General features: G+C 34.6%; 1 protein-coding gene across 2 annotated transcripts in view; it reads left to right on the top strand.

Annotated features, from left to right (window-relative positions):
• The window catches only part of RPS6KA3 (ribosomal protein S6 kinase A3), a 76,211-nt gene that overhangs the window by 42,908 nt on the left and 20,397 nt on the right, over positions 1–12,906 (top strand). For both annotated transcript variants that reach the window (XM_082767195.1, XM_082767194.1), the window contains exons 7-13: positions 1,876–1,982; positions 4,283–4,320; positions 4,690–4,832; positions 8,020–8,090; positions 11,862–11,950; positions 12,214–12,278; positions 12,382–12,484. In XM_082767195.1, the coding sequence (XP_082623321.1) occupies positions 1,876–1,982; positions 4,283–4,320; positions 4,690–4,832; positions 8,020–8,090; positions 11,862–11,950; positions 12,214–12,278; positions 12,382–12,484 (616 nt within the window). The remainder of the gene's footprint in view (positions 1–1,875; positions 1,983–4,282; positions 4,321–4,689; positions 4,833–8,019; positions 8,091–11,861; positions 11,951–12,213; positions 12,279–12,381; positions 12,485–12,906) is intronic.

The following is a 12,906-nucleotide window of genomic DNA, read 5'->3' as shown; positions in this document are numbered from 1 at the left end:
TACATCTAAAGATATGTCAAAACATGGATATACATGAAGTAGTTATTCCAAAAAATCCATGTTTTTTTCTCAATTCCTAAGAAAGAATGTATAACACTTTCCTGGTGATGACTATTTTATCTTAAGCCACTCAAATTTTATAAGATTTAATGCAGATAAGTTCTTTATAGGTACCTGCATTTAAGCTAATGGTTGATAACTGACAGTGAAATGGGCGTGCTGGATTTGTTTCATCCTCATATTAATTCATCTGATCTATTCAGAATCATAGAATCACTAAGGTTGGAAAAGACCTCCAAGATCATCTGGTCCAACCATCTCCCTACCACCATTGTTGCCACCCACTGAACCACATCCAAACATTCCTTGAACACCCCAGGGATGTCCCAGTGCTTGACTGCTCTTTCTGAGAAGAAATGTTTCGTAATTCCCAACCCAAACCTCCCCTGGCAAAACTTGAGGCCATTCCCTCTAGTCCTATCACCGGTTACCTGTGTGAAGAGGCTGACCCTTCTTTAGATCAGATCTATCTGATAGATCAGATGAATTGCAGTCTAAAAGTTCCTGCTTTTTATCCATTAACCACAAAGGAGAAAGTGATTAATTCAGAGCTAGAAATCTACACTGCAGATGTTTAAGTTCAGGAGAAATTAATTTCAGTCAATGTTTTCAAAGAACATAGTGTGGGTGTATTATCAGCCTCATGGGATCTTTCATTCTTTGAACTTTTAAGTGTTTCTTGTAGAGATTTCCGTCCTTCTTCAGTGTACCTGTACTAAATACTAGCTCTTCTGTAGAGGTAACATCAGCAAGTGCTTCTTGTGCAAGCTTTGGTATCATCTCCTTTCCTTAAACTACTAAGATGAAAATGTGTTATTTTTAATTCTTGCTTAAAACAGTGGTCATCTGTGATCCCCATTGCTGTTTTTTCCCCAATCCATGGGGGACAATTATCCGAAGATGTTAATTTTTTTAAAGCAGTTCATATTAACTGAGGTAGAATCAAGTCATGAAGGAACTTATTTTTTAACTCTGAGCAGTTTAATTGCAATTTTTTTTTTCTCTCAGTGGATCACAACGGTTGTTCATATAGTAGGAATAGCATGTTCAGAGGCCCTGACCAACCTGATGCAGTGGGTGGCATCGCTGCCTATGGTAGGAGGGTTGGAACTAGATGATCTTTGAGGTCCATCCAACCTGAGCCATTCTCTAATTCTATGATATCATTGAATCATAGCAGTGATTAGTTCCTAATAGAAAATGCAGATTGTTACCAAAGATCTTACCGGTGCTTACTCTTGCCATTTCCTTAGTTCATTCTTTGATCTTTCTCTTCTGCAGTTTCATTTCAGGCTGCATTTTGGGATTTTACTATCCATGTAACTCCTTTATGATGGTACTTAGAGAAATGCTCTTCAAAAATGATGCATATGCTTTTCTTCTCTCTTAGACTTTGTAGAAGAAATTCAGGTGTTTGGACTTCAGTTCATTTGTCTAGAAACAACGTGTTCACATCCATTGAAGAGAGAGTCACATTCTTTAAATGCTTCCCAAAATTCTTCAGTCCTGCTTCGATATCTGTTTGTTCTCTTGGGCAATCAGAAGTAAATAACCTCAGTTTTGCAGAAAGTATAGTACAATATTGCTTTCAAAAGTTTTCAAGTACATACTGTGCAACAGTGTTGATTATAAAATTCTAGACCTTTTCTAACGAAGCAATTTGAATTTCTAGTTTTTTATAAAAATCAATATGAGTATTAAGAAGAAACATTCTGTAACACCAGATTGTCTGGACCATTCAGTTGGTGCTGATGTAAGCTTTAGAGGTTTTGTATGTAAAATAATGTGTTTTTTTTTTTTGTTGTTCTTTTTTAGGTGATGTTCACAGAAGATGATGTTAAATTTTACCTAGCAGAATTAGCACTTGCTTTAGACCATCTACATAGTCTTGGAATAATATACCGGGACCTAAAACCAGAAAAGTAAGAATCTGCTGTGGTAAATGCAGCGTATTAATTTGATTTGTATAGCACTTCTACCAATGCACTTCTCTTTCCAACTGTTAAATTTTAATTTTCTATTTAAATTTGCTATATAAACTGAACAGGGAAGAAGATGGGAGAGCCTTATAGGGTTTTGTTAATTAAGTGTTGAATTTAATTTCCTCTCAAACAGGAGCATTTAGTTTGAGCGATATGCCAAGTACTATAATCCATGTTACTATAAGTAAAGAATATACTGAAACATGTACCTTTCATTTTCCATGTGCTTTAGAGTGTACAGTGGATAAGACATCGTTTTAGCCTTCTGTTTTTGTCATTATTGTAGAATTTCTGGACTTAAAGATAAACTTGGAACAATTTCATGATACAGGGTTCCAGTTGAATGCTACATATTTGCATTTGAAAGCTTAACAATAAACATTTTTCCAAAGCTGACTTTTAAAATATGCTGCAGTAAGAGCAGAATGGAGTTTAAATGTTAAATATGAAAATAATGCGTCACATGCTAATTTAACCTATTGACAATCAAGAAATTACACTGAAAACTTAAAATAAGCTTGGAGCTAAAATTCCAGTATAGGGTTGCCTCCCAATACATTAGTCATCTCTGTCTCATTCAATGACTGCATCCTGTTCTCTTCCCTCCAGTAATTTTTTTAGTGTTAGAAGATGGAAAGAAGAAAATGTCAGCAGTGTCATCTGAAACACTTAAATGTTTCAGATAAAAATGCCAGTGTATGTATATGTTATGTATGCTGTAGTACTACACTCTACCTGGAGAGGAGTCTAAGATGAGGTAGTTAACCTACGCTGCCTCATTGCCAGGAAATCTGTAATGAATCTGAAGTCCTGATGTCCTTGGTGATCCTCTGTCGTGGCTATATGGAGGACCTGAAAAGTCTGTGTGAGAACTGTCTTACGTAAAGTGTTGGTGGAAAAGACCAAGAATGAGTAACAAGTATTACAGAAGCCAGCTGTTAAATGGGGCTTCCATTAGCGTAGCTTGTTCGTTTGTGCCTCTCCTGGAAATAAGACACAAATTTAAAAATGTTTAGCCCTGTCTGACAAGAAGGGGAAAGATTCATTCTCAAATCAGAAATCTGAAGACTTCCAGGGCATGAGGTTGCACTTGAAAATTAAGAGGGAAAGGGATTATGTGTAAACGTTGAGAGCATTCTGTTAAGTAATTCCAAAGTGAGGAAAAAATAGACTTGCTAGGTGAGAAAAGATCTTTAAATGGCAAAGTGAGAGAACCTCGGTTATGTTGCTGACATTTACTTGCAAGAGGAAGTCTTGCCAAAAGACTGAGTAGGTACTGCCTCAAATACAGCATTAAAAAGAAAAAAACAAATGTACCAATCAAAGAACCTTGGTTTTAAGCCTTGGAAATATCTGATTCAAAATCATATCAAAGGCTGAAATTGCACATTATTGGACAGTGAGATATCAATAAGTCTCACATACTGTGTCTGTACTGTGAAATGATGTTTCCCACCATGGAAACTGGAAAGAGGAAAAGGGATGGGCAGGGGAAATGGACAAGCAGTGTGTGTCTGGGTCACCTCTCATCACAGGGAGGAAATGCAGCTCCCCATGGGAGAAGCGGGAGGAACTAAGTCCACAGTGTAGGCTTTGGTATAGAGTCTAACCCTGGAATACTTTGTATGCTTTGAATCACAATTATATTCAGTGGTTGTTACGGACAGCTGGTATCTCAGATAGTGTGACCTTTTGTGTGATTGAAATAGACAGAAGCATAAGGCCTACTCTTTACTATAGAGCTTAAGGATATAGGGGCTCTGGTACAACATGAAAATATCTATTACTTGATGTTAATTAAAGTAGTCAATATCCTTTGAAACTATAATTGCAAATTAATACAGATTTTGCATACATATGCAAACATAAGTTCTTGCTTAATTTAAGAAAAATAGAAATGTATCTTTCATTGTCACAATTGATTAAAAAAAAAAAAAAAGAAAAGATACACATGCTACAAGTCTCCAAAACTGAAGGTTCAAAATGAAAGTTACTATGTTCCATGCTGAATTTAACCAAATAGTTGAATAAAAATCTGGTATGTTGATTCTGTTGTATAACCTTTTAATAATAAAGGATTGAAGGGAAAAAAAAGTGTACTTCCAAAGTATCTCCTCCTGATGATTCATTTTCATGCACGCATACTACAGTGTCTTTGTGCATGCTGTTCTGTTTTTTCAAAAATGTTGCCAGTATACTGTCTGAAACAATAGTTAAAAGATTTTTTTTTTTCTTTTTAGCATCCTGCTTGATGAAGAAGGACATATCAAATTGACAGGTGAATAAGAGGAAATTGTAATGCATGAATTTATTCTGTTCATAATAAAATGAACTTTGAATTTCCCGCTTTTTTTGGTAGAGCAATGCAACAAAATCAGCAATTTTAATTAGTATGTAATTTTGCTGTGAGGCAGAGCAGATAGTGTAATTAATTTGGAGTAAATGAAATATATATTCTGTTCTGGAAGTATATATTATGGACCTACAATAGTTGGGGGGGGGGGAATCTGTACTTCCTATGTGTATATTTAGGTGTGTATACATGTATGTATGACTGGTAAAGGCATCACCTTTCACATTATGGTAAAGGTAATTACTGTGATTGATTTTAAAGAAGTGCATTTTGAACTACTGTATTTTCTTCCAGATTTTGGCTTAAGTAAGGAGTCAATTGATCATGAGAAAAAGGCCTACTCTTTCTGTGGAACAGTGGAATATATGGCACCAGAAGTCGTTAACCGACGAGGCCATACACAGAGTGCAGACTGGTGGTCTTTTGGTGTTTTAATGGTAGGTTTCTGGTAAATGCAAATAATAGCAGAACTGCTTTATAAGGTTTGGTGAAACAAATATTGAACCGTAGGGAGATCTTTAAATGAATTCTAACTACCAAAAATCCAAATTACGTGAAATTAATAAACAGTACTGCAGGGTTTGAATCAACTATGCGGACTGGGTCTCATGTCAACACCAACAATATGCCATTCTATTGTTATTGTTGAATTGAAATATGCATCTATTGTGGTTTGAATGTTACAGAGACTAATAGGAGTACTAAAATATGCAGGAAAAGTTCCGTACCTTCCAAGTTGGGAAAGACATGGATCCAAATTTTAAATTTGAATTTATTCTCAAGTGGCAAAAAAAAAAAAAAAAAAAAAGCAATAACTTTCCGATTAGTCTCCAGTTTATACAATTTATACCACAACTTGTCAGAATAATGACAACGCTTGCTTGCACATACTAAAATATTGACACTGAGGTGATATGGGATATAGTAGCTCAGAAAAGTCATCTTTACAACGTTCCTGGAAGGAGTTAACTTCTGTTGAGTTGCACGGTCAGGGGAAATAATGTGTATCAAGTATATCTTTGGGGGAAAAAGTAGATCATGTTTTGTACTTTAGGAATGCTTTAATGGCCTTTAATATTTATAATGTTTGCATTTTTCATGTAAAGATAAACTAATTGTTATTTTTTAAAGGAAATGTGTGTTTTTTATTGCTTCTGTAGTACATATATAACTGTGAAAGTACAATGTGTGTGCTTTTTAGTATAAGGACTTTTTTGTCTGAAAATAAGTCATCATACCACCTTTTAATCATCTAGAATGCTGTTGTGATCTGAAAAATGACTATGTAAAAGTAGCACCTCGTGACTAAACTCTCTCTAGACAGAAAAGCACAAACACCCTCAAAACCACTCATTTTATCAGTAAGAACACATTTTATCATCACTATAAGCCTTGAGCATCCAGTAAGTAAATTAAAAGATAACTGCAAACTAGTGGCAGAGTATTTGTCAAACATAGTTAAACTTCAGCTTCACTTTACAGAGCTGAAAACAATAGCTTTGTGCTTATGAAGCGCATGTTAATATTGAAAATTGCTGAAAGATGCTAGACATGACTGGTGTAGTCTAAATGCACTGCATTTTAAACACTTCGGCTTCTGTTTTGAATATGAAAATATGACCTTAGAAAGCACATTCTCTAAATTAGTACATGGAATATAGTGCAATTTTCTCAAAGACATATTTTTTGTGCCTGCATCTCTAGTTCACATGCAAATTTTCACAGGCAATCTGTGTGTATCCACTCTTAAATCATTCTTAATTCAAATCTCCGTTGATTGAGAAGAATTTAAGTCATTGTTTCTGTGGTATCTGTACACAGGATCTAGATGAGCAAAAGTTATAGCATAGAAATTGAGATCAGGAAGATAATAAATAGTTTGGCCTCTCTTCTGTTCTAAGGCAAAAGTCTTTGTAAAGCCATCCTTGAGCTGAAACTTCAAATTTGCCCTTTAAAACACCGAGTGCTTTCATGAGTGCCAGACATCTAAAAACATTCATTTTAAGTTTTTGGAAGCATTATGCATTTGTTGAGGTACTTACTGTCCTGCTGAAATAAGTAAACGATGGTGACTAGGGAAGGCCAATGTTGACTTAAAGTACTATAGATCTGTTGGTCTTGGACTACAATGTTTTTTTTTTTTTGAGGGGGAGTGAGGGTGGGACAAAGAACACACGTGCTGAGTTGTTTCTGCAAAGGTATGCTTGGGACAAACAGGATCATGCTAAAGAAACTTTTTGTTATTAATCTAGAGCACTTCAAGTAAGCAAAACATGTAACACAACAAATCTGCTTTTAAAAAATGAAAATCTGCAGGCATAGTTTATGAAGCAGATCAATCTAAAGTATATACAACCAAAAAGTGAATTATTTTTGGTAGTGTTGCTTAAAGCCTTGTACCTCTTCCTGACAATTGTGGTAAGAACTGTTCAAGTAATGCTTTTTTATGTTGGCTTTATATTAAATTTAAAATATAAAATACAAGTATATGAGTGAAAAGAATAATTGCAATACAAAGTGTCTAGCAGTAATGCAGAGTTGGCAGCCCTTTTTCTTCTGATTACTTTATAAGGTAATCAGAAATTTTAAAATGTATTTAATTAAAAAGGATTTTTAAAGAATGCTTCTATTTCAACTTCACACTCTTATTTTAGGTTTATAATAGTACAGTCATGTCAACCTACATTTTGTTAAGACTGAACGTTTGGATCATAACAGAAAAAGAATGAATAGAGGATACCTCCTGTTCAAGATAACTTAACCTTGCATAAGCTGTCCAGATAATTCCTTTAGAATTACTTTAATTGTGGTAGCTTTAAGTGTATGTCATAAAATTTCATCAAACTAAACTGTTTTGCAACTCTTATACCAAAAAATCAGAATTCTTGCCTCAGTGTTAGCTGCCATGACTGCTATCAGATGGCTTTCAGTACCTCAGATGTGATATCCCTGCAGAATACTGCAGCCCAACAGAAGTTCCTTTATATTTACTATTTTTACTCAGTCACTTTCAGAACAGATCAGTATTTTAACAGTGTCTAGTGCCTTCTGCCAGGCACTGCAGAATGTGCATGCATGTACTGTGTAGCTTATATGTTCCTTCAGACTCTATTTCCACTGTATGCATACAGTAACCACTTTTCATCATGCATGTCTTTGTCAATCGACTAACCTTTTTCCCTTTTCCAACAAAGGCTATGTACATGCCAATTTTAAACACATTGACCTTTTTTAATATCTCTGCATGAGGAGAAATTATCACTAACTTTTGAAAGGGGAACCTTTTTCCCTCCCCCAGCCCTCTTGAAATCTAAAATATAGTTGTATGGCTCAAGTCTTCTAAGAATGGACTTTTTAGGCAGAAATGATGCACAGATTATAGTCTAAATTGTTTAGATGAAAGCATGTGAAGCAAGGTATTAATATAGGAAAATATTTTGCAGCGTTAAAATGGCAGAGGCTGCTCAATGTTCATAGTAATTTAAGCTGTACAATGAGAAGTTGTTTTGCACAGACTTGATTGTTAACATGCATGAATTTTGGAAGGTTAAGATGCTAAGTAGTTTTGTCAAAAATTAGATTTTGTCCAGGTAATGTAATTGATGAAAGTTTTACTCTATACAGTTTGAAATGCTCACTGGTACTCTACCTTTCCAAGGGAAAGACAGAAAAGAAACCATGACTATGATTCTCAAGTGAGTACACTCTTATTTATATATCTCATCAGGTATTCTACAGGGATGCCCTCCGGGCTGCAATATCTAATTTCTACTCTTCCCTCATTTCCAAAGGTACTGGTAAATCCTCACTCCCTATTAATTTCCTTTGCCGCCTATCTAATTTGCCTTTCTATTCCTCCCCCATACCAGGTACAAAGAATTTCATAGCAGCTCTTTAATCTGTAATAACAACTTCTCCAACCATATTATCTTTCCCATCTTATTTCCATAATACTTTAACCTTCTTATCCTTTTTGATACCCTGTACATTTTTTTTCTTGTTTCATTTTAGTTTTTTTGAGAAAGTACTTTCTCTTTTAATCCTTCTTTCTTACCAGCTCCTCACCCTACTTTTTTATATTACTACTGCTGCCAACAACTTGCTTCCCTGAAACTTCCCCATTTGCTAACGTGCATCTTCCCTTACATACTTTCCTATGACTTTCCCAAGCTACAATTTTCCCCTTGACTATTTCTAGTATAGGTTTTGCATTAACTCTATTGTGGAAATTACTTTCCTTCATGCAGTTAACGTTTTTGTTTTTGCTGATGAAGGCCTGCTCTTTTTCTCCTTAATTAAACCTATGACATAATAGTCCCACTTTCAAGACTGTAACCTAACTCTGTACAAACAATTCTGTTTTATCGTGCCATAATTTCACTTCTGTGTCCAACCATTTCTTACTAATACTGCTTCTTGTTTTATTTTTTTCTCCTGGAAGCTCATAAGACTACTAGTTTTCTCGTTTGTTTCCTTTTTCATTGTTTTATCTCATCTTTTGTCCACATGTCCACCTATATATTGAAGCTATTGCTTCTTTTGCACCAACAAACTATTTTTAAAAAACAATATGAAATTCTTATTTTTTCTAAGTAATTTCAAAGTGAAAACTGCTAGAAAACAAACTCATTTCTTTTTCTTGATTTTTACATTCAAGATGCATACACATTGTTTTTCTTTGCCCTCTCTTTTCTTTCTCATCTTCCATTTGTAAATGTATTTACTGGTGCTAATTTCTACTACTGTTTCAACACCATGCCAATTCAAATCTTCATGTCATGATTATTGAATGTCTTTAACTAAAAGGTTCTATCTATTCACAGCAAGTGTAAACTAGTTCTGCCCACCTCCTGTTTACAAGAAACTAGTCTGATAGTTTTGTTCACTCACACTTATTTCAGGAGCCATACATTTTTTTCTATCCATGTCTCAAGTCATATCTTTCTCTTTATTGTTCATGTGAGTCCACTCCATTCCTCAGTCTTTCCACTGTTGCTAGAAAAATCTTCTGTGTTCAGCTGCCATGTAGAATATCCTCCTTGCAAGTTAATTGACATTCATAATTACTTTCAGATTTCATCTGAACGTGTATCTCTAATGCTTTTTTCCACTTTTTTTCCTCACTTTCTGGTCTTTCTAATTGTTACTTGTTTCATAGAGCTGCACAAAAAATGTGGTATGAAGAAAGACTTCGTACGTGTTTTAACGTTCCATACAGTTCTGCTTATTACATACATACAAATCTGTTTTGCTGTTGGTAACATTAACAGCTGAAAAAAAAAAAAAAAAAAAAAAAAAGGATTCTTAAAGTCTTCTGATATTTTCACATTTTTTGTCCAGCCCCATAAGAATTAGTGAATGGCAGTATGCTTTCTTATTATTTTCCATATATTAGTTAACATACTATATTTCTCCTTATTTTTTTCTTAAACATTGAAAATGTACAGGTGTGCATCTGAATTCATATTTTCATAATGTATCATATAAGATATATTGCTTTTCTTACCTTGTGTTCCTGAAAATCCACAAAAAATGCATTCTTTTTACAACGCATTTTCCTGGGCTCTTTATTTCTCACAATGCTGCTGAGACAAGTTTTTATTTTTGTGTGTTTTTCCTAAAACTGAGAAGCTCTCCAATTTGGTGGGGGGGAAGCATAGTTGGCAGCAATAAAGTTAACTTTTTTAAGCATCTTGTCTCCTTTACTGAAGGTATGCCTTCATATAAAATTTGGTCTTTGTCCATCAGGAATTTCAGAAAAAAATGCTGTCACTCATGTAGTTTATAACCTAGGAACTCTCAGGACCTGGGGACTGCTTTTTCTTTCTGCTGTGTCAAGTGGCCACTAAAGGATTTTGTGCAAAGTGCTTCATGATGGAAAGGATGTGATAAGTCTTAGTCTCTGGTTTACATGAGGTCCTCTGACTCACTGCGCTATAGATTGGGGTACATAGCATTCATCTAGCAATTCTTTGTGTTCTACCTTTGTTTATTGAGTTACTTCTCTAAGATTAATTGTGGTTTATATTTTGCCAGGTTTTAGATTTTTTTTCAAAGTACTTAACGTCCAGCACAACTGTTGGAGCTGTTTCAGATTATAATAGCAGGGCAAAGATTTCCACCCACCCTGGCAGGGTTCTGTGGTATTCAGTTCTGTTCTCTGTCCTTCAGAAACATTGTTTTGCTACAAACGATAGATACTATTACGCATCTGCAGACAATGTGTTCCTTGCTTCTTTCCTACAGTATAGCTCTCAGCTACTTTGCTGTGAGTAGGAATGACATTAAGTGCAATGAAATAAATGCATATAAAGTGCATGAATAAGAATTCCCCTGCTAAAGGTGCATGGCAATCAGGGAAATGCTGGTTGGCTTCCACCATTGTACAGGTGATCTTGATCTGCCTGTAGTGAAGAGCCCAAAAAAGGCATCGTGTTTTTTTTCTTCCCCAATACTTTCATGCAGAAGGGAATTTAAAAAAAATAATAATAAATTACAGTTTTTTGAAGCAATGAATAGTGAATTGATGGCAGTAAGGATGTAGTTGCTGAAGTGACAAAGGTGGACTTCTACAAATGGCTGGAATGCAAGGCAAAGCATGTCTGCTTGAAATGCAGAGAAAGCTTTTGTTGTGGATTGTTACAAGTATAAGCTAAAGGTTGAACAAGAGATGGAAAGGAGGGAATTATATCCATCCTGACCATTAGAAAATGGTTATAAGGGAAAAAAAATGAAACCCTAGTAGCAATGAAATTACTGTAGAAACTATTAAACAAGGGGGGGAGGGAGAAAGGGTGAGGATTTCAAAATGAAATGGCAACTAACAAAACCTAAAATCTGAAATTCAAGCCTGGCAAGCTGCAAAGTAGTATTTGAAATGAAATGGAGAGTGGGGGGCGGGGTAAAAAAAAAAAAAAAAAAAAAAAAAAAGTGATCTTTCTCTGACCTGCTCATCTTGCAAGATCTGTCCTACCTTTATTCAATTTGTATCTTCAAGTTTTCCGTTGTTTTGCCCAGGTGTTTTTGGTATATGTCATACATGGTGCTTTTCTTACACCTTCTAAGATGTGTTTTATCATACCGTCAAATGGATCTGCTTGCTTGATGTCACTTGTTTAAAACTGCAATCAAAATGGATTACAAAAAATACAAGTTTGTAAACTGTTATCCTGTAACTATTCTTTTCTACCACTTTTTTTTACCTCTTTTTTAACACTTTACATCCTCTGTGTAAGTTCCCAAGTCATTACTGAAAATATTATACTACACAAAATGGAAAAAAAAAATGAAATTACAGGTTTACATGACTGACAGCACTTTTACCCTGTTTCTGATGTCTGAAGGCAATTTCTCAGTGATGCTATTTTTTGTGATTTGGATTTGTTGAATGACAAAGGGCAGGAGAAGTGCAAAGTTAATTCTTACCTTAATATGTTTGTATGCTATTAATTATTTTTGTTTTATAGGGCGAAACTTGGAATGCCCCAGTTTTTGAGTCCTGAAGCACAGAGTCTTCTGCGAATGCTCTTCAAAAGAAACCCAGCAAACAGATTAGGTAAAGTTTTTAATAGAATATTTTAAATTGGATCATAATTCTGGTAACATGAATGACATTAGATTGACTAAATAAGTTTGCAATTTCATGTCTAAAACAGGCTTTGAAGCAAGAACATAGTTAGCCTGTTTGCTTTTCTAATGATCACAGAATATTACTGTTTTTGCTATTCACGTTTCTAAAATTAATGAAGTAGTAATAAGAAATAATAATTCTGCTAGTAATTCTTTTTGACTAAGAAAATCACTTCTTCCTTATAAAAGGAGCAGGTCCAGATGGAGTTGAAGAAATTAAGAGACATCCATTTTTTTCCAAAATAGATTGGAATGTGAGTATCTAATTCAAAATAAAATTAATAAGCTTCTTAATTAGAAAGTATTTGGTGGTGTCATACAACTTTTTAATCCATTCTGGGCTATCTTTCTCTGTAGAAATTGTACAGGAGAGAAATTCATCCTCCTTTTAAACCTGCAACTGGCAGACCAGAAGATACATTTTATTTTGATCCTGAGTTTACAGCTAAAACTCCAAAAGGTAAAAAGAGAAGAACCAATCTATGTGTTCAGAAATTAGAAACATTGTTCCTCTTCAACTTACGTAAAGCATCTTGTTCTTGTAGGTGTTGATGGGCAGTTACCAAATCTGAGTACTACTACTCCTCCATAAATATAACAACAATATGCTCATCCATACGTTAGTATATGTAAACACTTTCTGCAGATTTTCTGCAGTTTTTAACTTACAAAATATTCTGACAATAATATGATCTTTGTAGTAGCTAGTTATCAGTGGTGTTTATGCATGGCATATGCAAAACAATTCAGTACTTACTTGTATTTTGGGCCTGAGAAAAACTTTCTACAAATTCTAGTTTGTGTGCTTTATAGAATAAGGTTGTATTTTACTCTTCAGAATAGACATAATCTCTTCATTTTAAAAACTGTGCTTGTAAGTAG

The sequence above is a fragment of the Aythya marila genome (assembly GCF_965140915.1).
Source record: "Aythya marila genome assembly, chromosome: 1".
Taxonomy (NCBI): Eukaryota; Metazoa; Chordata; class Aves; order Anseriformes; family Anatidae; genus Aythya; species Aythya marila.
Note: the sequence above shows the minus strand (reverse complement) of the source record. Positions and strands in the feature narration are given on the sequence as shown.